The 27187-nt window shown below is 41.7% G+C and overlaps 1 protein-coding gene across 2 annotated transcripts in view; it reads left to right on the forward strand.

Moving 5' to 3' along the window:
- The window catches only part of SEMA5A (semaphorin 5A), a 241658-nt gene that overhangs the window by 102419 nt on the left and 112052 nt on the right, over nt 1-27187 (forward strand). For both annotated transcript variants that reach the window (XM_087721907.1, XM_087721908.1), the window contains 3 exons: nt 1-193; nt 15042-15141; nt 26827-26872. In XM_087721907.1, coding sequence (XP_087578033.1) covers nt 70-193; nt 15042-15141; nt 26827-26872 — 270 coding nt within the window. In that variant the 5' untranslated portion in view covers nt 1-69. The remainder of the gene's footprint in view (nt 194-15041; nt 15142-26826; nt 26873-27187) is intronic.

Here is a 27187-nt window from a genome sequence, read left to right on the forward strand (position 1 = left end):
GCTGTTTTTGCATCTGAATACCTGAAGCATTTCTGATTAAGGGAGATGTGATTGGTGCCCAGGATCAATATGCAAGACACTATTCTTACAGCAATTTTGATGGTCACAAGTCTGGAGATAATATGTTTAGGAGGCATGGCAACGGAAGATTCCCAGTGTCAAAGGTTTGAGCATCCTATTGTTACAAGTGAAGGTAAGTAATTGAGAAAGAGCTTTTCCAAATAATTTGGTAGAAAAGAAGATCAAATAGACCAAGGCAAATGTGTGATCTTTTTGTGCATGTTATTTATAGATATCTCATCTATTTAGAGGATTTGTACATAAAGGTTAGATGCAGGGCTCTTGTTTATAATCCCCTATAATTTATGGAAACATCAGTCATCATTTATGGAATTATTTGGTAGAAGCCATTATCAAAATTATTTGGTGTGCATAAGGCTAACTAACAGAGCTGCCCTTGAGCTAATAGTCATTCTAACATTTTTTTTAAGTTTTCCATTCATCTTCAAAACTCCTTGGATTTGTTTTTCAGGACACCTTATCTTCTTCTTGTTGTTTTGTCTTAGTAAAAGTTATGCAGTAAATATTTGTAAATGCTACTAGGTGTTGACCAGCAAGCTGATTGCAATGATCCACATTTGCACCTTGATCAGGGACAGTTTTAAGGGAAGCAAATTCTGAAGATATTGTAGCCCCTTCTTTTTATCCATGTCATTGATTGTGTCTGCAAAATGTCTAGCAGCGTTCCCCCTTTGAAATTCAATTCTTCGTGTCCTGCCTAGAAGCCTACTGCGCTGATCAACCCAGAATAAACAGACTGTTAGAGATTCAGTCGCGTATAAGTGTAAGTGGCCTATCCATCTGATTCCAGCCATGACAAAAAGAAAATGGGATCCCTATTTATAGTTCCAGTCCCAGCAGTCTTGAGTTCCTGTACATTCTGACGTCCTTGAAGTGTGCTAACAGCGGTTCAGTCATTTTGGATAATGAGACTAAAGATGCATCTCATCCGATTACCTCCCATAGACCGATTAGATCTCACAGGTTAGGTCTCCTCCGGATTCCATCCCCCGCCAATGTCGGCTGGCGACCCCCCGGGGGAGAGCCTTCTCTGTTGCAGCTCCAGCCCTCTGGAATGATCTCCCTGTCGAGATCCGGACCCTTACTATCCTCCTGGCCTTCCGCAAAGCCACCAAGTCCTGGCTGCTCCAGCAGGCCGGGGGGGCCTGTGAAACATCCAGCCCCACGTAAATTGTGAATGTTGCGGTTTTTGTTTTTAAAGTGTTGTCTTTGTCTAGTTTTCCCCCTTCCCTTGTCTATTGTGAGCCGCCCGGAGTCCTTCGGGAGTGGGCGGCATACAAGACAAATAAATACAAATACAAATCTCTGTAAGATATATCTTTGGACTGCCTTATTATTCATCAAAACAATTAAAATCAAGGCCTTTCCCTTCAACCATCTTAGGATCACACAGATTTGGTTATCTCATGCCCACTGCCCTTCCAAAGAGTGTCTGTCTCCATTTCAATCATTTCCATATTGTCCTGTGATGGCTTATTAACCATCTTGGCAGCAAAATGTGTCCCAGTGCATTCTAATTTTTCTCCCCAGTATCTCTCTGGATGGGTAGTGGAAACCAGCAGATTTTGTTATAAATGGTCTAAATAGCTGTCTCCCCTTCCAATCTGTGCTTCTTCCCCACGAGCTATGATAGGACCTGCAAGCTTCTTCTTCTGGTAGGTAATCCCCTACTGGAGGTATGCTGGGTGGTCATATGAATTCAATCTTCCACCTTAACCCAGATATGGAGACTGTAAATTTGAAGATATTTCAAGAGATGCAACTTTGGAAAAGTTGGTTATCATATGATGGCCAGGTCCTTTGTTTCCTATTCAACCTGCTAATCCACGTGTGAATCACAGATATGTTGATGAAGAACTAGTTACTTTTGAAACTTTTGAAACTACAGGTAGGTTCCGATGTCAATTGGAACTTGGGTTGTTATTGCAAAATGATGTGGTCATAACTGATCACAACACTTAGGGGTGGCAATCCTGGCTGTCTGGTTGCCATCATAACCCCAGGATTGTGTGGGTTGATAACTGGGAAGAGGTGGAAGGGTGCCATAGACAGGCTCTGTGACCCTCACTCACCATCCCTGAGATTTTGTACTCCATAGTAGGCTCCTTGGGAGAAAAACATGGAGTTGAGTACTCTCTTCCTAAATCTAACCTGTAACAGAAATGCCACTATTGCATTTACAGATTACTATATTTGACAAAAATCTCATTTTCTGCTTGGTGATAGTTAGAAATAGTTTATATTCTGCCAGACCAATATTTGATTAAGGCAAATTTAAATGCATATTTGATCCCAATTAAGGAAAATATTCTTGTAGAGGAGGGTTTATTATCTCCCTAAGCTTATCTGATTTTTTTTATCAGTTCTTTGGCAGTGTCCTCGAAAAAGATGCTATATCATCTGAGAAGTGAAAGGCAAAAGAAGATAGCTAGAAGTACTTGGAGCAGCAAGCATTAGTGTGATAGTGAACAGCCAGAGCCCAAAAAACTAAAAAAGGGAGCTTGGTATGAGTTTGAGATGAGTTATGGCATGGGACCAATTATGAGGCTTACTGAAGTCTCTGTTTTGGGTTTTGACCACCTCACATTTTATTTAGACTGTGGAAGCACCTGGTTTAGCCTTTTATCGTTGAAAATTTCAGTTGAAAATTCTTCTTTTTGATCCTGAGGTTGTGATGGTGGAGATTTGATTACTGTCATATGATTTGCCTCTGCTTTTGGCTCTTTGTGCCTTGCCTGATTTTGCTGTTGTGGTTGTAGGGTGCATTTCAGTGGTGGGTTTCAAAAATTGTTCAAACCTACTCTGTGGGTGTGGCCTCCTTTGTGGGAGTGGCTTGCAACCCATGTGACCGGATGGGAGTGGCTTGCCACCCATGTGACCGGATATGAAGATGCCGACGACACTTGTCAGAACCACCTTAAATTACCTCACACACAGCACTGGCATGCATAAGAATATGATGTAAACTTGTTTTTTAAAAGGCATCTTTGGTTTGTGTTAAAACAACTTCAACACACGTAATGTTCTGATTGCACTACAAACGCAGTAGTCATCCTTACCTTTCACAGAGGCACTGAGTTTTATAAATATGAGCATGATAGTGTAGAACAATCATATCCAAGGACCAATGGTGGGTTTCAAAATTTTTTGGAACCTCTTCTGTAGGTGTGGCCTACTTTCTGGGTCCACTGGTGGAACATCTTCTAACCGGTTCTATAGATTTGACGAACCGGTTCTACCGAATAGGTGCGAACTGGTAGGAACCCACCTCTGGTGCATTTGCTGTGTCTCTCGAGGCTATTCTGTCAGCTGACTCAGCAACCAAGTTGGGCATCCAGAGGTTTTGTGTGGGCACAGAGAGAGCAAGCAATGGTGGAGGTGCAGAAAAATGCCACGTTAAGTGGGGCATCTGAGGCAGATAGTTGTTCAAGTGAGCTGAAGAATTTGTATTAGCCCTTTTTTCCCCCATGCCTCAGAACTACCTGAATGAGAGAGACGCAACAAGTGCGTGCAACTGGTTCTTTTAGAACAGAAGGTGAAAAGGTTGGAAGCATGTCATTCCAATTTATCAGGGAGGGAGCACGGTTTTGACATGAAAGTCTGGCGTTCTCTAAATCAAAACTGGTAAAAAGAGTAAGAGGTGGAGGACTGAAAAGATGATTTATAGGACCAAGAGAAAGGAGACATTCTGGAAATGCACTAGAAGCACACAGCTGTTACTGAGACTTTTGACTTAGTGAGTGATGCTGTTATGTTAAAAGAAGAAATTTTAAGGAAAATACTCAGAATCCTGTGGATGGAAAGTGCTTAACTGCCAGCCTAAGAAGGAGCAGACATATGGTTGTCAGAGATTTTCTGTGGAGAGGAACAGAAGTAACCACCTCCAAAATTGAGACCTCTGAAAGAGCATGGCTTTTCTGGAGCTTGTATTCCAGATGTGACAACAGACTGCCGAGGCTCTTCAGAATAATTGGTTACCCTTGCTAATTCACATGGGACAAATGATCCAGTCAGAGGAATTGTTGAATGTATCTCCAAAGACAATAAAGCTCAGGGTAAGAAAATGAAGAACTCAGGAGCACAAATGATGCTTGCCTCAGTACCAGAGGTGGGTTCCTACCAGTTCACACCTATTCGGTAGAACCGGTTCATCAAATCTACCGAACCGGTTAGAAGAGGTTCCACTAGTGGACCCGGAAAGCAGGCCACACCTACGGAAGAGGTTCCAAAAATTTTTTGAAACCCGCCACTGGTCCTTGGATATGATTATTCTACACTATCATGCTCATATTTATAAAACTCAGTGCCTCTGTGAAAGGTAAGGATGACTACTGCGTTTGTGGTGCAATCAGAACATTGCGTGTGTTGAAGTTGCTTTAACGCAAACCAAAGATGCCTTTTAAAAAGCAAGTTTACATCATATTCTTATGCATGCCAGGGGTGTGTGTGAGGTAATTTAAGGTGGTTCTGACAAGTGTCGTCGGCATCTTCATATCCGGTCACATGAGCAGCAAGCCACTCCCATTCAGTCACATCGGCAGCAAGCCACTCTCACAAAGGAGGCCACACCCACAGAGTAGGTTCGAACAATTTTTGAAACCCACCACTGATCAGTACTTACTGTTATAGATCAAAAGGCTGGGAGGAAAGACTAGTATATTGCAGAAGAACAGTTGGCACCTGAGCCTGGACAGTCATCAGCAAAATATTAGGGTTCATAAACCTTGCCTTATAGTAACAAAATTCCTTATGGATGACAGGGATGCCTATCATGAGGAGCTTAGTAGAAACTTGGTCTTGGAACTAAATCTTGTGGTCTGAGTGAGTATAAAATATTGGGACAAGAATGATTGCAGTAGGATGTTGGCACTGGAAGCTAATAAATTACAAGCAACAGAAATCAGTAATTTACAAGCTAGAAGGACAACATTGATGTATATCATTATATTTTTATGCTTTGAATCCTGACACAGTGTAATAATATAATCTAAAAATTAATAGAATGAAACTGCTGATAAAAATATTGCAAGCAAAGGATAAGCTTTGTTGCAGAGAACTTGACTTCCCTGCAAGGAAAAGGGGACATTGTTTGTAAAGTATATGTAAATTTGTGCAGAAATCTCTTCTGAGAAAGCATCTGGGTAAAAATGAAAAGAGACACCCTTGCATTGCTATGGCATATCTACTCACCCAACCATCCAACCAGAAGACATAGATGATACTTCCCTGGAGCATAAAATAAGGCTTGTGCATGGATGAATTTTAGTTGAAATTTCCCATTTACTACTGTCTTAACATCTCCTGAAACCTTCACTCTGCCAACAGTGGAAGACTTGTTTAAATTGTCTGTTTGATTGATTGACTGTCACCCTGTTCTACCCTTCAGAAGATCAAACCACCATTCCACTTATTTCCTCAGTTTTCTATAGCAAGAATGAAATATGATTCTGAATCTATGATAGTGATTTCGGCTGGCTGTTTTTTGGCCAACAGAGTGCTGCAGGAGGCCGTGAAGGCGGGGGTGGGGGTGGGGGGGTGTCCTTTGATATTTAAAGGGGGTGGGGGTGGGGGGGTGTCCTTTGATATTTAAAGTTTTGGCTGGCAGAGGCACTGAGGCAGAGCTGGGTTCCTACCAGTTCACACCTATTCGGTAGAATCGGTTTGTCAAATCTACCGAACCGGTTAGAAGAAGTTCCACCAGTGGACCCGGAAAGCAGGCCACACCTACAGAAGAGGTTCCAAATTTTTTGGAAACCCACCACTGGTCCTTGGATATGATTATTCTACACTATCATGCTCATATTTATAAAACTCAGTGCCTCTGTGAAAGGTAAGGATGACTACTGCGTTTGTGGTGCAATCAGAACATTGTGTGTGTTGAAGTTGTTTTAACGCAAACCAAAGATGCCTTCTAAAAAACAAGTTTACATCATATTCTTACGCATGCCAGTGCTGTGTGTGAGGTAATTTAAGGTGGTTCTGACAAGTGTCGTCGGCATCTTCATATCCGGTCACATGGGCGGCAAGCCACTCCCATCTGGTCACATGGGCGGCAAGCCACTCCCACAAAGAAGGCCACACCCACAGAGTAGGTTCGAACAATTTTTGAAACTCACCACTGCACTGAGGGCTGTTCATTTGATATTTCCTGGCTGGCCTCATGTGCCAGATTTAAGCACCCCATGGTCCGGATTTGGCCTGCAGGCCTTGAGTTTTACACCCTGTCCTAGACTTAATACTGACAACAGAAAAGCACTTGCTGATGATGTAGAAGGAGCAAAAATATTGAAGAGAGTTCATTTCATCTTTTGTGTAAACAAGGGCTATGAAAAGGTATTAGTTAAATGATTCCCTTGGACAATAGAAAAGCTGATTTTGAAAGTTTGGAGGAAATTCTTGACAACATTCATCCAGTTTCCAACCTTGGAAAGTTGTAGAAATGGTAATTGTGCTTCAGCTTCAAAGGTCTCTGGAAAAAATGGATTATCTGGACCAGTGGTGGGATTCAAATAATTTAACAACCAGTCCTCTGCCCTAATGACCAGCTGGGTAGGCGTGGCTTGGTGGTCTTCTGACTGGGTGGGTGTGGCCAACTCAATGTCACTCAGGTCAATAGGTGCTTCGCCTTAGCTGTTACAATATAATAAGGGTTAACTGGAGAGGCAGTTTCTGTAAGCAGGGCAATGAAGATTAGGCTAGAAACAACACCAGAATGTTTCCTTCCTGCCTTCCTTACGGGATTAGCCCTGTAAAGTGGGGAAAAAACAAAAGGAGATTTCTTCCAACAACTAGTTCTCCCAACTGCTTAGAAAGTTACCAACCGGTTCTCCCGAATAGGTGCGAACTGGCTGAATCCCACCACTGATCTGGACCACTTTCAGTCAGGGTTCAGGCCTTCTTGGATGACCTCTGGTGGAAGCATGATGGGAGCGGAGCATCTGTCCTTGCTCTTCTTGATCTCTCAACAACCTTTATTACAATCTTTTATGGTGTCCTTTTGTGCAGTTTTAGTGCAGTATTTTTGGGACTGGGTGATTACAAAAAAAAAACAACCAAAAACCAAGGTATATATGCTTTTCTCATTTTTTGAATTAGGTGGCCTTCTAAATTAAGTAAGTGTGATTTTATAACTGCTGACCCAGAGAACTACATACCATTTAAGCAATCTGCTTTCTGATACCTTCTGTTTAGGTATAAACTGTTTAATTTCCTATTTTAAAGATTTTGTTAGGGAGTTTTTTGGCTGCTAATAATCTATTTTCTATTAGAGAATATAATAACTATTAGTTTGATTTAGATGACCAGCAATGAAATATAAGTTCAGTTTTAGTAACCAAATATTTAGTAATGGTGCCAAGGAAAGCAGAATCAGAATGGATGAATGAATGAGGGCAGTAAATAGCATTAAGAAAATAGTGATTCCTCAAAGGGAGATATTAAACATGTAACAACAATGGAGAAATAAAATCAAACTTTTTGCTTTCATTCATGAAATCCAACTATGTTTATTTTGAATACATTTTGAGTATGAATGAAGGCAAATACAGTATATGTGTCCCAGGATAATGTTGCAAGATCTAATCTGGGTTGTTCAAGGGACCAGAGGGGTTTTCTTTTTCTTTTTGGAATAATTGGTCAAGAAACTAAACCATAAAATGTTGTCGACAGTTGCAGTGTAGCAGCTCACATTCTCTTGGTTATTGATTCATTTATTTTGCAAAGGGTGAAATTGTGGGTTCCACCACAAAACCGCGGACGACAAAATCGCGGTCGACGAAAGCGCGTATGTGACGTCATCATAGCGCGACGAAAAAGATCGAAAAATGTAAAAATAAAGCGAAAACCTTACCCTAACCCCCCCAAACCTAACCCTAAACCTAACCCTAAACCTAACCCTTAACCTAACCCTAAACCTAACCCTTAACCTAACAAAAAACCTAACGCTAACCCTTAACCTAACGCTAAACGTAACGCTAACGCTCTAAACCTAACCCTAACCCTTAACCTAACCCTAACCCTAACCCTTAACCTAGCCCTTACCTTTATGTGAATCGGCTTGCTGTAATTTAATTTTTATTTCAATTTTTCGATCTTTTTCGTCGTGTTGTGATGACGTCACATACGCGATTTCGTCGACCACGCTTTTGTGGAACGCGGTTTTGACGGGTCACGAAATTGTGAACTGAATGGACGCTGCAGGGCTAAAGGAGGAATTGAATAAGGAATGATTTCATTTTGATAATCAACATTTAATGAAGAATCAGCAGCTACTATGATGTCCTGGTTTCTTCAATCTGGACAACAAGCATGAGGAAGATATTTCCTCAAGTAGAAAGATTGCGATCAACTCCAAAACAAATGCAAAGTTGCTTACTGCTTACAGTTGCCTTAATTGCCATGGCTTACAAACTGATCCTCCAAGGAAGATGAGACTGCCTGGGAAGCTGGAGATGACAAGACAATGGCAATCCACTTCTGTGTTACTGCTGAGAAAACTACACATTTATTTCCATGAAGTCACTGGGAATTGAGCATTACACAAAATGTATGCATGAGGAGTTTTTGGGTGCCTCCTGCTGACAGCAGTTTTTCTTAATGCCAATTCTTTCCTCCGCTTACAGCAGAACTCCCCAAAAGACTTCTCCAAAAGCTATTCATAAATTAGGATAATCTTCAGTGTAGCATTAAATATAGCACAGCAGGAAGGCAGTTATAAAAAAAGACAACAGACGCTCACACACTCACACACCCACACGCATACCCTTGGCTACACGCATCATGTTTATGTTAATATTTAAATTTCAGATATTCAACTTTAATCAAAACCTGGGAAGGTTTTAAATAGAAATCATATAGCAATAGCAATAGCAATAGCAATAGCAGTTAGACTTATATACCGCTTCATAGGGCTTTCAGCCCACTCTAAGCAGTTTACAGAGTCAGCATATTGCCCCCACAGTCTGGGTCCTCATTTTACCCACCTTGGAAGGATGGAAGGCTGAGTCAACCCTGAGCCGGTGAGATTTGAACCGCTGAACTGCAGATAACAGTCAGCTGAAGTGGCTGCAGTACGGCACTCTAACCACTGCGCCACCTCAGCTCTGATTAATGGACACTACCTTTATTATTTTTATAAATGACTCAAATTGGTCATTTATAAATGACTCAAAGTGGTAAACATACTCCGTTCCTCTCCCATTTTCCATACAACAACAATCCTGGTTGGTTGGGTTAAATGAATGTGATTGGCCCAAGATCACCCAGCTGGCTTTCATGCCTAATGATGGATTAGAACTCAGAGTCTCATGGTTTTTAGCCTAGTGCTTTAGATCAGTGGTCTCCAACCTTGGCAACTTTAAGACCTGTGGACTTCAACTCCCAGAGTTCCTCAGCCAGCAAAGCTTTGCTGGCTGAGGAACTCTGGGAGTTGAAGTCCACAAGTCTTAAAGTTGCCAAGGTTGGAGACCATTGCTTTAGATGAGAGGTATCAGACTCAAGGCCCCAGGGCTGGATGCAACCCGCGAGGTGTTTAGATCTGGCTTGTGGGGCCAGTCTGAATATAGCAAAAGACCAGCCCGCAGTGCAGTGTTGGGTTGCTAACTGGTTTACTACTGGTTTGCTCATGCGTGCGTGTGTGCACACAATGCTTCTGCGAATGCACAGAAGCTTATGGGCAGAAACATCCGGGCAGGTGGGCGGAGCCTCCTGCTGCTGCCGCTACTGGTTTGGCTGAACCGGGAGCAACCCACCTCTGCCGTGGTGCCTCTGCTAACAAAAATGGGTGCGGGTGGGGCGCACATGCACCCACCCCCACAAGTGCTTTTGGCCTCCGGAGTGCTCCAGGAGGCTGCCCAGGCCCAAAACGGGGCCTCTAGAGTGCTGCAGGAGGCTATCCTTGACTCAGAAGGATATAAAAGTGAGGAAAAGTAAAATATTTTACCTTTCAGACTTGCATTATTCAGCTACTATAGCCTACGTCAATAATTTATAGTTCTAGTCTTCCTACGGAGTCAGAGCCGAGGTGGCGCAGTGGTTAGGGTGCAGTACTGCAGGCCACTTCAGCTGACTGTTATCTGCAGTTCAGCGGTTCTAATCTCACCGGCTCAAGGTTGACTCAGCCTTCCATCCTTCCGAGGTGGGTGAAATGAGGACCCAGACTGTGGGGGCAATATGCTGACCCTGTAAACCGCTTAGAGAGGGCTGAAAGCCCTATGAAGTGGTATATAACTGCTATTGCTATTGCTAGTTCTTGATCTGGTCTCTCTCTCATAAGGTAACCAAGTAGATCAAGTAAATATTAAGAAAACAAAATCACAGAAATGTATGTCTCCCTATTTTTATAAGTTTATAAAATCATGTCTGCAGAGGTGCAGTCCTGTGTAATGCCCACCATGGCTACGGTCACCTTGGCCACTCCCAGCCCCCGCCTTCCCCATCCGGCCCTCCAAGGTCAATCCTAATGTGGCCCTCAATGAAATTGAGTTTGACACCCTTAGTTTAGACCATACGGGCTCTAAATACATACAAGTTGCCAAACACCTGAATTATCATCACATGAATGTGAGGACATTGCAATGGTAATAGCAATAGCACTTTGACTTACATACCGCTTCACAGTGCTTTACAGCTCTCTCTAAGCGGTTTATAGAGTCAGCATATTCCTCCCTCCCCCAAAACAAATTAGGTCCTCATTTTACTGATCTCAGAAGGATGGAAGGCTGAATCAAGCTTGAGCTGGTGAGACTCGAATTGCCAAATTGCTGGCAGCCAATGATCAGCAGAAGTAGCCTGCAGTACTGCACTCTAACCGTGACCCGACAAATGCGCGCACGACAAAAGCGTGCCGATGAAACCGCGGCGAGAAAACCGCAACGTCATAAACGCGCCCACAACTCGCCGACAAAACCGCGCCCACAAAAGTTTTATTTAAGTTAAGGTAAGGGTTAGGGGTAGGGTTAGGGTTAGGGTTAGGTTCAGGGTTAGGTTTAGGGTTAGGTTTAGGGTTATGATTAGGGTTAGGATTAGGGTTTTTAGGTTGTTATTAGTTGTTTTTTGAAGGCGCGCTTTTGTCGGCGTGTTGTTGTCGGCCCCGCTTCTGCGCGCATTCGTCGGTGCGATTTCGACCTCGCAGTTTTCTCGCCGCGATTTTGTCGGCGCGCTTTTGTCGAGCACACATTTGTCGGTGAACCTATTCTAACCACTGTGTCACCACGGTCCATATGATGTAATAAATATAAGGCTTGGTCCTCAGCCACTTTTTTCAGCTCTGTTGTAACTTCAAATTGTTGTTAAAAGAGAATAGTCATGATTACCTGCAGTGGGACAATTTGGAAACCCATACAGAGTTGAACTGGAGATCATCCAGGGCAGTTTCCCACCTGGTTGGAAGCTCAGGTTGTATGGGTTTGAACAAAGACCGAGAAATCAATGTCACTCTGTGGCATAAATGTAGATGAATCGAAGGAGAACTCCTGGATCTGAAAGCAGAACAATTTTGCCACATTTTTCAAAGACTCCTGGAATTACCCTGCTGACATATGGAAAGGGAAAGCATTTTGTTTCACTGCTCACATGAAACTGTATTTTTGATTGAGCATGTAGACTAGTGAAGGTGACAAATCTGTCACTTCACATTGAAGCTTCTGGGTAACTGGGGAACATTCTGTTATGCTGGAAGGGAGTTGGCATATTTCAAAGCATTAAGTGTTAAATGTTCCACTTCACGTCTCTTTCTTAGTGAAGGAGACCATTTGCTTTCAGTAGCTGATTTCAAACCTGATTTTAAAAACAATAACTGATAAGGCAAGGAAATGGAATAGAAATGGAAGTTGCAAGGAAATTAGTAGGTAAACAGCAGATTGGAAGGGTTTCATTCATACCCTGCGGTGTTACTTGTGTACCATATGTCTTTAAAGACTGTTTGGAAGCTGCACTTGGTGCAAAACACCCACTTTATCTTCTCTCCAGGGTGGAAACCAAAATAAGGGGAGACAGTTTCTTAAGCACCAATAGCAAATAATTATTTATTGTCTAGAAACACATGTTTTGGACTGTTCCTTCATCAAGGGCATTCTACAAGAAACCCTTACAAACAGTTTATGTGGTTTTACCCATGTAAAAACATCTGTGTCTAAAAGCAACACGCAGTAAATCATAAACATGTTAAATAACCAGATGAGCTCTTGTGGCGAGGCAGGAACCCACTGCTGAAAAGTTACCAACCCATGAACTAAATTAAGCCTCTTATGGTAATTATCCAGAGTTTTGGGCTGGAGACCACTGGTATCCAGACTTCTTAGGAGAAGTCATGCTTGTTTTGAATTCATATCCAACATAGCAACAAAGTATATGAGGATAATAAACTGAATTTGAATCTTATCAAAACAGACCTGGCTGAGTGTGTGGTTCCCAGTTGGACAGTCTGTCTATTAAATGAAGCGTACTTATTTTATTTATATTTATTTATCATATTTAAGAACCACCTATCGCAGAGCTGCATTCTCTCTTTTTTTAAATAGGTGCACAGTATGGGGGTGATCCTAAAATTATTAGCGTTACTTGAGTCCCAAATGGCCAGGCTAAGCTGCACTATTAGACTCATGTTTAGATTATGCGTGACCTGACAAATGCGCGCCCGACAAAACGGCAAAGTCGAAAGCACGCCCACTAAAGCACGCCCACTAAAGCACGCCCACTAAAGCACGCCCACAAAACTTCGCCCACAAAAGCATAATTAGGGTTTTTAGGTTAGGGTTAGAGTTAGAGTTGTTAATGTTGTTACCATTGTTTTCGCGTTGTTTTCGATGGCACGCTTTTGTCAGCGCACATTTGTTGACACGCTTTAGTGGGCGTGCTTTCGACTTTGCCATTTTGTCGTGGGGGTTTTGCCGGCGCGCATTTGTCGGTGAACCTAGATTATGAACCTGACTATAAATAACCATGGAGCAAGTTCTACAAACAATAGAAAAATGATGAATAAATCTACAATTTCTTACATTGACTTTATCAAAGCTACAACTCTATAGAGGCTACAGCTCAGTGATAGGTTCTGGATCTCATTGCACCCGGGACGGTGCAATGGGGTCGGGCATCCACCACATGCATGCGCGCAGCACACGAGCAGGCACAAATGCGTACTTACTACCCGCGATGCTCTGCGACGCTCCAGCTGCTTGGCAGAGCATCACGCAGGCACCATACGCTCCGTGCGCAGAAGCCCCGATCGGCTCAAATACAGGTAAGAAGGGTGGGCGGGCGGGCAGGTGGGTCCTCCGGAGCACCGTACCGGAACAGTACCTGGTGTTCCCAGCAAACACCGGTACACCCCGGTACTGGTCATATCCCACCACTGCTATAGCTGGTCCAAAATATGATGGACAGGTACTGAGTCTGTCGTACCTCTGCCCTGTCTGCAAGTAAGCTACTGAGCCAAAATTGAGGTTTGGCTTGAAGGCCTTAAAGAAGTAATTCCTGACAGGATGCCTTCTTCATTACAGCCCTTGTTAGTTGCTAAGATCTGTGTGAGCAGAGAACTGCAGAGAAGCTTCTGATGATTGCTTGTGGCAAACGCTCCCTGTGGAATGTCTTCCCTACTGACATTCAGAGAGTTTCTACTATTCTATATCTGAGGCATCTGTTGGAAACCTATCAGTTTACCACTGACTTCCCTTTAGAAATGCCAGATGGGTCTTTTGATTCTGCCCCTCTTCCTTTTAATGAGCAAACGTTGTATTGTTTTAAATCATTAGCTTTTAGTACTGCATTTTATGTTTTGAAAATTGTTCTGAAATGCGTTACCACAGGAAATGGTATAAAAATGAGTTTGGCAAATTCTCAGTATTCCAGATGTGTCTAGCAACTCAAAAAGTTGGGATTCCTGGCTTAGAACTTCCCCTTTTTTTTCAAAAGAGGTTCTTCTGAAAATGCATCTAGGTTTGGATGGCAGCTTATTGAGCAGACAAGAGGCTGCTTTCCTTAGTATCACCCTTGAGTGATGGAATGCAGAAGTGGAAATATGTATGCTCCTAAGATGATCAGAAGTATCTCCGATCCTTCACTGCCTCTTTGCCAGCTTGTTTTTTCTGCAAGTCTAAAACTGCTGGTTTTTTGGGTTATCTATTTATTAAAATTAATACAGAGGTGGGTTCCTACCAGTTCGCACCAGTTCGATAGAATCAGTTCGTCAAATCTACCGAACCGGTTAGAAGAGGTTCCACCAGTGGACCCGGAAAGCAGGCCACACCTACAGAAGAGGTTCCAAAAATTTTTGAAACCCACCAATGACACACACACACACACAGACTCACACAGAGAGAGAAAGAGAAAGAAAGGAAGAAAAAAATAAAGAAAAAAAGAAAAAAAGAAAAAAAGAAAGAAAAAATGAGAGATGAAAGAAAAAAAGGAAAAAGGGACAGAGAGACAAAAGGAAGGAGAGAGAGAGAGAGAGAGGGAGAGAGAGAGAGAGAGAGAGAGAGAGAGAGAGAGAGAGAGAGAAAGAGAGAAAGAGAGAAAGACAAAACATATGGCCAGCAAGCCACTCCCACCAGGTCACATGGCTGGCAAGCCACTCCCATAAAGGAGGCCACACCCACAGAGTAGGTTCGAAATTTTTTTGAAACCCACCACTGAGTTAATAGTCATATTAATATTGTTCTGTAAAGCAGAGGATGGGAGAAAAGGTTGACAAGATAGGTTTGAACATCTTGTAATTTTCCCTGGGTCTTAATTCTGTTGCTGACAATACTTACATTTATTAAGAGGTTCATGGAAAAGAAATAGGAAGGGAAGACAAGATCTGGAACTGCAGAAAACCAGAAGAGAATTGAAGTCATTACTCACTTTTTCTAATTTTACAAAACTGTTGAAATCATTGGTGTAGATAAAATGTTTTGAAAGCACCAAATGAAAATAAATGCTAATTGTCTGAAAAAAATATGACTATTTTCTTTCTGTTCTTGTAGAACTTGCTCCTTGGTTACATGTGTTCAGATTGGAAAATGCTGTTGACTTTTCTCAAATAACATTTGATCCAAGACAAAAAGAACTGATTGTTGGTGCAAGGTGAGATGCTATTTTTAAAATATACCTTTTATTTTCCAAGTGCATTTGTGATAAAGAACTGGGTTATATTTCTCTGTTACACTATATTTTTAAGGCATGGGTAAGCAAGCTGGCATTTTCCTGAGGTTTGGGGGTTTTAAGTTTCCATCAGTCCTATTTGGTTGTTGCCCAACATGTGTGTGGAGTATTAGGTGAATTAAATTAGATGCAGGAAAAAGAATTGTGACACTTGTGTTGATGATTTTCCATACTCAGTATGAGACAAAGGCCCCTTTCCAATTTCAGTATGTAAATTCAGGTATTTCTCTGAATACACAGTGGCTTGAAATTGAACAAAGGATGAGCTTGCGCGTGATAACCATGCCACTTCATCTCTATGATTTCTCTTTCCTTTTATTATAATAGTGTAAATCATGATAGATTATATTATTTCAATGTAGTTTTCAAGGCATTGTTTATATAACGTGATTAAAATTATCAGCACTCTATTATTTGAAAAGGCAGGGGGCACAATGGCTCAGCAGTTAGAGATGCTGAGCTTGCCAGCTGGAAAGCTGGCAGCCCGAGTTCAGAATCTGAGCATTGCACGATGCAGTGAGATGCTGTTACTTGCCCTAGTCCCTGCCCACCTAGTAGTTCAAAAGCTGACAAATGCAAGTAGATAAATAGGTACCACTTCAATGGGAAGGTAACAGCATTCTGTATGCCTTGGGGTATAGTCATGCTGGCCACCTGAACCCAGAAATGTCTTCAGAAAATGCTTGCTCTCTCTCGGCTAAAAAACAGAGATGAGCACCGTTTCCTAGAGTCAGATATGACTGGATAGTTTTGTTTCACCTTTTGTTACCTGTTGTGACTCAGCAGTTCTGCTGAGAGTTTTCTCGGGATACAAAATTCAGTGTTGTGACTCAGCAGTTCTGCTGAGAGTTTTTTCGGGATACAAAATTCAGTATGCAGCTGGGGCTTGTGGGAGGAGGTTTGGGGATAAAAGGACAGATGCTGCCACGCCCCAGTCGCTGGAGTCAACGTTCCTTCGTGTGTTCCGTGTTTGGTAAAACATTGTGTGATTACTAATCGTGATTTATGCCTGTTACACTTGGGAAAGTGCTTTGGTGTTTCGTGTAAACCTGATCTGTGAAGACTGTGGAAGAACTGCTGCGTTTGTAAGAGCTTTTGTTTTGAACTCTTATCGGAGAGTTATGTTTATGTTATTTCTGGGCTCGAAGCCAGTTTGAACTGTAAACTGATAAAGAGAAAAGTCCTTTTTTAGTTTGCCTGCCTGTTTTTTGTTAACGAGCCGTGAAGGGGGGGTGGGGTCAGAACAGTTACCTATTTGAAAAGGTTACAGTATTGGGAAAAAAAGGAGAAAAGTAAAATTCTTTATTAACTCTTAGGAAGTTAAGAAAACAATTTTGAAAGCTTCATTTCCCTTGCCTTCCCGACTTTCATTGTCTGAAAATAACTGCAGGCTTCAGGGTGAGCTTAGAAAGATAACTGCTTTAGAAAGTCAATAGAATCTAGTTTTCTTAGAAATGTTTAGAACTTCAGGCAAAGCTGTACAATCAGGTGAATTACATGATGTAGGTTTGGCTAAAACATGCCTGTTCTGACTAACAGCACTGAGTAACAAGTTTGAAGGCTCCCCTCCCCGCTCCCAAATAATCAGGCTAGCTTCAACATGTGGCACCTTTAATTACTTTAGCTGAGAATCATTTCTGTGACTTGGTAACGTTCAGAGAATATTTTATAAAGGAAAGATATGAAGCGTCTCATCTTATTTTAAAGCAGGGATGTCCGATCTTGGCAACTTTAAGACTTGTGGACTTCAACTCCCAGAATTCCCCAGCCAGTGGGAGATTCTGGGAGTTGAAGTCCACAAGTCTTAAAGTTTGCCAAGATTGGGCACCCCGGGTTAAAGCGAAGACAGATATGCCAGTTTAGAAAGATTCATACCATATTCAGTGAGTACCAATATGCCCTTCTCTCCTGAGGTGATCAGTGGAAACCAGATACATCAGGACTGAACCTAGCTATAAAGTGGATACCAATACCGTCAAAATAGTTTTGAAATTGTGTTTTAAAAGTGTGCAGTATTTTTAAATTAAGTGGACATTAGTGTGGGTGATAAAACACACTACTCATCTGAAGCGTAGGATGATGGATCAGAATGATGGATTAGTATTCTCCTCCTAGTATTTCTATACATCATGTGCATTATGAAGCTGGCTAAAATGGTAGAAAAACCTACTGGGATTGTGCAAATTCTCCCTCCTCTCCTTCCTCTTTGTAAACTGGCAATTTCCATTAGGGGTGAATTCTGCCATTCTGCTCCAACTCTAGGTTCTTGCTAGGTTTAATCAACCCAGAGAATGAAAGCTGCAAACAGTAATAGAATTCTCTAAATCTGCATCGCAAATTCTTAATTTATAATTCATATGTCAGCATACTGGTTTTCCCTCTTTTATTATCCTAGCTTTGGTTTCAACTGTCTTCAAATTCTACCTGTTGTCTAGAGGTAGCATTTTCTTTTTGCAAAAAAACCAAAAAGTTTTTGCAAACAACAACAACAACCCCAAAACAAGAGTACCTCTGAAATGTTATGATTTAAATAGTTTGCGGCATCATCAACAGTAGTATGGACCGAAAGCTTTAACTGCATCTGTTGAAATTGTAGTTCTAATGAAAATTTCACATCATCAGGGAAACATTACAGATAGTCCTCAACTTACAATCATAATTGAGTCTGCCAAGTTTGGTCATAAATTGTAATGGTCATAAAGTACCGTATTTTTTTGGAGTATAAGATGCACCTTTTTCCCTCAGAAAAGAGGCTGAAAATCTGGGTGCGTCTTATACACTGAATACAGCAATTTTTGCCTCCTGAAACCCCGCCCCTTCACCAAATTGGCCGTGCATAGCCTTTAGGAGGCTTTCAGAGTGCTCTTGGGGACTGGGGACGGTAAAAATGACTGATAATTTCCCCCCCCCTAGCCCCTAGAAGGACTCTATAGGCCTCCTAAAGGCTATGCATGCCCTTTTTTTGACAAAAAAACGGGCCCGTTTTTGCAAAAAAATGGGCCTTTTTTGGGAAGTCTGAAGAGTGCAAATTTTTTTTAAAAAAATTTGCCTCTTCAAAATCTTAGTGCATCTTATACTCTGCTGCGTCTTATACTCTGAAAAATATGGTAAGTTATCCTGTGACTGTCTTGACTTTTGTGGGCAGTGATTTAGCAAACATGACAGTGGTTAAGGAAATGTGGCAGTCATTACGCAGACCCATTATGTGCATATGGGGCATTTTTGCTGGAAACCAGAAGTAAACACTGGTTTTCCTCAGAAACTTTGTAAATCATGGTCCCGAGACTGTGAGATGCTGCAAATGGCCATAAATGTGGGCCTGTTGCTGAGTGCCCAAAATGGGGGCATCACGTCATAACTTTGAAAGGCCACTAAGTGACTGGTTCAAGGGTGGGTTTCAACCGGTTTGCGGCGGTCCCCGCTAACCGGTTGGTCAGCGAACCTGAAAGTAAGTAACTTCCGGGAATGGCGAAGGGCCCACCCGCCCGCTCACGCTCCTTACCGGTCTTTGAAGGCTTCTGCGCTTCCACGCAGGCGCATGGACATACAGCACCTGCGCGATTCTCCGCGAGCAGCTGAAGCATCGCGCAGGCGCTAAGACGCATGCGTGAACTGCGCACGTGCACGAGGACGCTGCCGGCCCCGTTCCAACCGAACCGGTTGGAACGGGATTAGCAACCCACCACTGGACTGGTTGTAACTCAAGGACTACCTGTACAGTTTTAAAGGATGACAGCAGAGACAATTACTTTTTCACAATTACAATCACTCGTCATGTTTTCAAATGCAGCCTTACTTTTAAAACACACTAAGAAAGAATTAATTTAAATTTGTAAGCAATCCCCCCCAAATACAGTGATCAATCTTTATATGATCAATCAGTATATTCATAAAAATGTCTACCTTTATCCCAGTAAGTAGCCCAAAGCCCCCATGAGAAATTGGGGGATGAGCAGAGACTGTTTTGCTGTTAAGGAATACCATATGCTTTGACTTTCTAATGGCAAAACCATCTATAGATCTGCTTTCTTTGACAGCTGTTTCCCAGCAACCCCTGTTAAAGGAAGCCAGAAACAGCTCTTGCAGACCGCTGGATATCTCCTCTTTCAAGCTTCTTGAACGGGCGGTGAACTTGCCTGCCCTGATCCTCTTTTAAGCCTACTTGACTCACTCATCTATTCCCTCTCTGTTTGTCTTTGGCTTTAGCCCAATCTAGCTTTAGCTCTACTGCCCTGGCTTGAGACTTATACACAAATCAAAACTGTCCAAAATAACATGCTATAAAAATGATTCTTTTGAAATAAGCGTTAAAGCCAAATGCTTACAGTGTAAAATTGGACACATTTGTAGCGTGAATGGTAGGGTATCAATGCTTGTAATAAATACTGCTACATATTTTCTCACTTCCTTAAACAGTGGCAAGTTTCAAGAGCAATTCTGTTGAAAATTTAAATTGTTTACTTAGCCTCTTTCATATGTAACCGTAGAAGGGAGAGAATTACTGGGCTTTCCGCTGAATTCGGGATTACTGTGAGCCTCTTGAAAATGTGAGATCAGAAACGCAGTTGAACGATGAACGTCCAGCATGAGAGTTTGTGCTGTTGTTTTAACACATGGCAGATTTATTGCCCTTGGAGAAAGAGTGCATTTGAAACAGAAACCGGAGTTTTATTCCAAGTTATGTTGGACGTGAAACTGGTCTTCAGCTGGATACATCTAGAGTGGTTTGAGGGAAAGAAAAGGTGAAGATTTGGAAGGCAATTTTTGAGGCTGAGCAGGGAAGACAATGCTTTTCTTCCCTGACTTTCTAATATTTTCTCAGATGCAAAACTACTGCAAGAAGATGAAAAAATCTAAGTAAGATTTTCAAATTGAAATGAAATCGTTCTATTCACAATTTTATAAGCAGTCTGTGTGCTATGCAATTTAGGTGTGAGCATTTGATGTTCCATAGGTCAAATGAACCTCTTCAAAGGGGTGATCATCTGGCTCTTGGTTTCTAACTCAGGCAGGGAAAAAGATCTCAGAAAGTGAAGTGTCCTCTCAAAGAGGAAGGCTGATCCCTTATTTTCTGCTCCCAACCCCATTCGGTCAGTCATGTAAGCTCATTGGTTGCTTAGGGATACAGTACATTATTATTATTTAAATCAAATCAATAGAGTAGAAATACATTTCAAAGAGAAAGTCTCTTCCATTTTGAAGTATCTAAGTATGCAACATATAAGCAGTGCCAATAGTCCCTCCTCCTCTTTGAACAGAGACTGAATGGTCTTCTATCAGAAATGCTTTAATCAATGGATTAAAGCAGTATAGGACTAGATGATCTCTAAGTCACCTTTTGAACTTGATAATTATCTGATGCCTACCTACCTAAGAAAATGTTTAAATGCCTGAATAAGAAAACTCTTAACTGATAGACTAAGTTAACTTAAACCACGCTACAGCCATGTAGAATAATTTTTCATGCTTGTTGTGCCATAGTTTGTACCTAATAAAGTGTTAAATGAATTTTAAATGCTTTAAAGCTAGGATAATTGTATTACAATTTAGGAACCACGCATGATTGTATAAATCATGCAACTTTACCTTGAACTGGGGCATGAATCCTTTTAGCCAAGTTCTTTGTTTTCTCCAATTGATAAAAAAAAGGGCTGATCACATTGGTTCCAGAAAAAGAATCATAGCTGTGTGGCGAAACTTCTCTTCTGCATTCAAAGAGTCAGACTGAGGCTGGCTATTTGCAGTTAGGAAAGCAGATGGCTGGTAATGAGAAATACCCCTGCTGCCAATCATAGTTAGACATGGCAAGGACAGGACCGGGCCCCTAGTTTCACTTGGTAGAAAGCAGCTCTCTAAGCATCTGACTATGTACACCTGGAAAGGCTCGAAATTGAAATGCACTGGAATACATGCATTTCTATTTAATTGTGGGTCTTCCTCCATATCATTGCTCATTATGTCAATCTAGAGATAGCGGATGGGTAAAATAGTATTTGATTCATCAAAGCATAAATGTAAATCTACCAATGAAAACAATGAAAATTGTTAAATGTAGAGTTTTAATTAAAGCATTAGATCTTTCCTTAATGTTTGGTTTCATCACATATCACAATACTGGTGGTCAACAGTATTGAGTATCTGGGGGTGCAGACAACTAACAATCTGAATTGCTCTCTCCACACGTCATCCTTGGTGAAGCATGCAAACCAGTGTGTGTATTTACTGCATTAGATGTCCTGGCTACTTTTTACAGAGGCACAATTGAGAGAGTTTTTAACAAACTGCATCACTGTTTGGTTTGGTGGCAGCAGTGCCTCAGATAGAAAGTCCATACAGAGAGTGGTAAGGACAGCCGAGAAGATTATAGGAAGCTCACTTTCCATTATGCAGGATACTGCTTATAAGCGCTATGTGCTTAGAGCTCAACGCATTTTTAGAAACTCCATACACCCACTTTACGGTCTGTTTCTGTTGCTCCCTTCTGGGAGGAGGTTTCAAAGTATTTCTAGCAAGACTACCAGATTCTGTAACAACTTTGTTTCCTAAGCCATCCGTCTGGTAAACTCGCAAGATTTGTTTTTCTCACTATGTACATATCTACATCCAAACTAGACTGTGTTGTTTCCCTGTGTCATATAATATACGTGGGTGTTTGCATAATTTTGTATTTATTTTGTCATGTTTATGTAGTGTATATTGGAGGTGGTGACCCTTTGAGAGCTGTAAGCAATGGAATTTCATTTTATTGTATATTGATTCATGTACTTTCAAAGTGACAATAAAGTTATTCCAAGTGTAAGTCTAAGTCTATTCAAAGGGAAAGCTCACATTAAAATCTGACTTTGTACAAAATAATACTGCAGAATGTCAGAGCTTCCTGCTCATTTTTTTTATTGAAAATTTTAAAAGAAAAAAGTTTTAGAAATATATGCCTCCCTTCCCCCCCAACCCAACTCCCCCCCAAAGCCCCCCCCATCTCCCAGAGCAAATAAAGGGTATAAACATTAACATCCATATTCTAAAATAAGTTAATAGCAATAGCAATAGCAATAGTTAGACTTATATACCACTTCATAGGGCTTTCAGCCCTCTCTAAGCGGTTTACAGAGTCAGCATATTGCCCCCAACAACAGTCCGGGTCCTCATTTCACCCACCTCGGAAGGATGGAAGGCTAAGTCAACCTTGAGCCGGTGAGATTTGAACAGCCGAACTGCAGAACTGCAGTCAGCTGAACTAGCCTGCAGTGCTGCATTTAACCACTGCGCCACCTCGGCTCTCATAAGCTATCTGGAATTTCTTAGTCCCATATTTATTCTGAATATAGTCAATCCATCTTCTCCATTCCAGCTTGTATTTCTCATCTGATGGTCCTTCAAATATGCTGAAATTTTAGCCATCTCTGCTAAGTTTGTTACATTCTTGAATAGTAGGTAATTCTTCCTTCTTCCACTACTGCGCCACCAACAGTCTTGCTGCCGTTGTAAGGTTCAAAATCATATTAGTCTCTATAACTGTACAGTCTGTAATTATACCTAACAGGAATAACTGAGGAGTAAACTTTATCCTCTTTTTAAGAATATTTTGCATAATCCACCATATTCTTATCCAGAATGCTTTAACCTTTTTACAAGTCCACCATATATGGTAATACGTAGCATCAACACAATCACATCTCCAGTTGCTCATTATTTTTCATGAGATGGCATCCTTCTGCTGGTTACTTAACCATGTCTGATTGTCTTTTATTGCTATTGGAATCAGAACTTCTATAATAGCAGTTAGCAGTTAGACTTATATACCGCTTCATAGGGCTTTCAGCCCTCTCTAAGCGGTTTACAGAGTCAGCATATTGCCCCCAACAACAATCCGGGTTCTCATTTTACCCACCTCGGAAGGATGGAAGGCTGAGTCAACCCTGAGCCGGTGAGATTTGAACCGCCGAACTGCAGAACTGCAGTCAGCTGAAGTAGCCTGCAGTGCTGCATTTAACCACTGCGCCACCTCGGCTCATGGCTATAATGGCTGTCTCCAACCTTTACAGCTTTGCAGATTGGGGGGGGGGGGAATGGTTCCACCCAAGGGGCAGGAAGTGTGCTCACACAGCTTCATTTGTGTAAGTGGAGTTCCGTGCGTGCACATACTTGCCTGCCACTTCAGCGGCCTGGTTCTGAACGGGCTACAGCCCAGTAGTGGGCCACTGCCCGAGGCTCAGGGACCCCTGTTCTCTAACAAATGAGACACTACCCAAACCATTCTCATCATCCTACTTCTCCCAGTTATTGGGGTTTTCTTAAGCTGATAGAGACTGCAGGCAAAAATATTTGTTTTTGTCCCACTAGGGATTAGTTTATTTTGCAAATTCAAACAGTTTTCCTACTTTTTATTTATAATTTAAATACTAACTCGTATGTTTGTGTCTCTTTCCTGCTTTTTTCCTGCAGCCATCTTAATTTAGAGTTTTTCCTGTAATTACAAATTTTGTACAACTACTATCTTATTTCATCCATATACTGTATTTCCACCCCCACATTCTATGTCAACATTCTCATATCACTATTGTTGTTAGCACCATCTTTTCCTGTATTTTGAAAGCTCTGAATCATTCTTGCTTCCTCATGTCCTAAGCTCTTGCTGCCAAACACAGTCCATTCACATTTGGAAACCTATTCCACTCCCTCTCTAAGGAGTTGCAGCATCTGAGCTCCACCCTCCTAATCCTTTATTCCTGGAGCTGGCTTGTGGACCTCTGCGCTCTTGTGCTCAGAGTGGATGCTCCAGGTCCATTTTTGCAGATGTTAGTTGGGCTCTTCCCTGTAGGTCTGGCCATTAGGCAGCTGTTCCAAGGAATCCCATTCTTTGTGTTATCCTGGGACCCCAGCAGTATTGAAACTCCAGATCTTCGGAGCGAAGAAAAGGGCTTGCATATTTAAGGCACCCTTTCACACTGGGCTGCCTTTCAGTGGCTGCTATTTCCATGTGCAACTCACATGCAGTTCAGCGGTTCTAATCTCACCGGCTCAAGGTTGACTCAGCCTTCCATCCTTCCGAGGTGGGTGAAATGAGGACCCAGACTGTGGGGGCAATATGCTGACTCTGTAAACTGCTTAGAGGGGGCTGAAAGCCCTATGAAGCGGTATATAAGTCTAACTGCTATTGCTATTGCTATTGCTAAATTCCATGCATTCCAATCTAACAGCGTTATTAGCAGAAATCTCAGAGCTGAAGAATATTTGCACAGGTCTTCCTTCCCATTCTGTTCTCCTTGGACTTGGAATTTACATTGCCTCTTGTTCTGTGGCTGCCATATATATATCTAAATTGTGATTTAGGGTACTTGAAAAAAAAGTTTGGAACAGAAACTGACTTCTGTCTTAGGTATCTATTCTTCACCTCATATTGAAAACGAATTTCAGAGCAGAGGGCAAATTGGTACCAGGCTTTTCAGTGCCATAAAATGAGTAATAATAATAAGAATATTTATAGAATGCCTCTATTTCAATCCTATTTGCAATAGAAATGTACCTAAATTGTCTAACGTTCTCTTCCTCTCCACCCCAGAAGTAAGTAATAAAAGCAAAAACCAAAAGCTATAACCGCACGCTGCCCAAATTCAACCATTTTGTTGGTGAATTTTCTGCTCAAGATCTTGGAGAGCTTTGGAGACTGAGTGTAACTCATGGTCTACAGGTTTCCCACTGTTATACTTTGTTAAATTATAGGTGTGTGGGTTTTACAATCAGCCAATCAGTCACTTTGCTCCAGTCTTTCACCAGCAAACGGTTCTATAGTTTTGTTGAAGTGGTTTGGAGGTAAATGATAGCTTAGGAAAGGAAAAGAACAAAATAAATGAAAAAGAAAAAAAAACCCACGATCTCTTTGCATTGTAAGAGTAGGACCCACAGTGAGTTCATTTCTAAAATAATTGGTGTGTGTTTTCTAGAAAGTCAGGCTCATTCTCTGAATTAATATGGTAATGGAGAACATTGCAGGAAAAGAAAAAAAGGTGACGGTGAAAAAAATGGAGTGAACCGTCAAGGAATTTACTTTTAAAACTGCATTCCTACAAAATTGTGATGATCTGCAGGTTGTTGGTTCTTAGAAAAAGCAAATCTCACATTGCCGTGATGTAATTGGCTCTGGGTATGTCCTCATTATATTAATGCAAATAAGAAAATACCCATCATCTTTCAAACATTGCCTCCTTCCTTTAGAATGTAATGGCGTATCACACTAGGATGTGTAAATAGTACAATAAGTACTGAACTGCAGAAATATTTACCAGTAAAGTGAAAGTTATATTTGGGAGGGAGGGAAGGGAGGCAGTGGTGGGTTTCAAATTTTTTTACTACCAGTTCTGTGGGTGTGGCTTATTTTGTGGGCATGGTTTGGCAGTCATGTGACCGGGTGGGGATGGCGTACAACATTAAAAGAAACACATAATACAAAAGTTAAAAAAAATTAAATAGAATATCCCAAATCCAATTAAAATTGACAATGACATTTTATTTTTAAAAATATCAAATTAAAATTAACAGTGATTAATAATTTATTTTATTTTGTTCAGGCCAGGCTGGCTTGCTGGAAAAGCCAACTTTTTAGGGCACGTCGGAAGGACCGGAGGTCAGGGATTATACGAAGCTCCGGGCGCGGCTCATTCCAGAGGGAAGGCGCTCCCACAGAGAAGGCTCTCCCCCCGGGGGTCGCTAGCCGACACTGTCTGGCCGACGGTACCTTGAGGAGGCCAACTCTGTGGGATCGCACTGGACGATGGGTGGCAGTAGGTGGTCTCGCAGGTACCCTGGGCCTAAGCCATGGAGCGCTTTAAAGGTCATAATTAGTACCTTGAATCGCACCCGGAAGACAACCGGCAACCAGTGCAGGCCACCTAAAAGGGGTGTAACATGGGAGCACCTAGGTGCCCCCATGATAACCCGTGCAGATGCATTCTGGACCAGTTGAAGTTTCCGGGTGCTCTTCAAGGGCAGCCCCATGTAGAGAGCGTTACAGTAGTCCAGGCGAGAAAGGACGAGGGCCACCAAGCTACTGCCTATTTGGCTGAACCAGTAGGAACCCACCTCTGAAGGGAGGGGAAGGGAGGGAGGAATTCAAAGTAGGCTGTGTACTTGAGAAAATACAGGGCTCCTGATGCTTTCATTGCTGGGAATAACAAAACAAGGGTTGGTCCTTTCATAATGCTAAATTAATAAATTCATTCTTTTTTTTTTTGCTAATGAGCCTCAGTTACTGAGGTCACATAGAGCAGTGTTTTTCAACCTTGGCAACTTGAAGATGTCTGGACTTCAACTCCCAGAATTCCCCAGCCAGCATTCGCTGGCTGGGGAATTCTGGGAGTTGAAGTCCAGACATCTTCAAGTTGCCAAGGTTGAAAAACACTGACATAGAGGGATGAAACCTGATGGGTCTGTGAGATTGTTAGCAAACAACAAACCAGAATTCTCTGGAAAACTGGCTTACTTTTTTGTGCCAGTCAAGCTATTCTGTAAGAGGGATTAAGTTTCAGAACCAAGAATATCTTTATTTCTTAGGTTTTGAGTTATATTATCTGCATAGTCTGAATAACTGCTATTTCCTCTTTTTCACTCTAGAAATTACTTGTTCAGGCTGCATAGTGAGGATCTTTCTCTAATCCAGGTAAGCTTACCTGTACGGTAATTTTAAAAAGTACAGTTTTCATACTTTTAACTTCAGCTTTATTTCTAAAGTCACTTAAAATCTCAGCATATGATTTGACTTATGATGTAGATCAGGAATGGGCAACTACGGCTACTTTTAACTCCCTATGGACTTCAACTCCCAGAATTCCCGAGCAAGCCGTGGTTCAGTTTGGAAATAAAGAACTTGAAATTCTGTTCTTGTTTCTTCTTAGTTGGATTCCTTCCCATGTAAATCGATTTTTATTTTATGATAGAGAGGCTATTTTGTGATAGAGAGGCTACAGCAACAGTG

Source organism: Thamnophis sirtalis, unplaced genomic scaffold, assembly GCF_051295495.1.
Source record: "Thamnophis sirtalis isolate CommonGarterSnake01/CBP01778 unplaced genomic scaffold, rThaSir2_p1.2 scaffold_8, whole genome shotgun sequence".
In the NCBI taxonomy this organism is placed as follows: domain Eukaryota; kingdom Metazoa; phylum Chordata; class Lepidosauria; order Squamata; family Natricidae; genus Thamnophis; species Thamnophis sirtalis.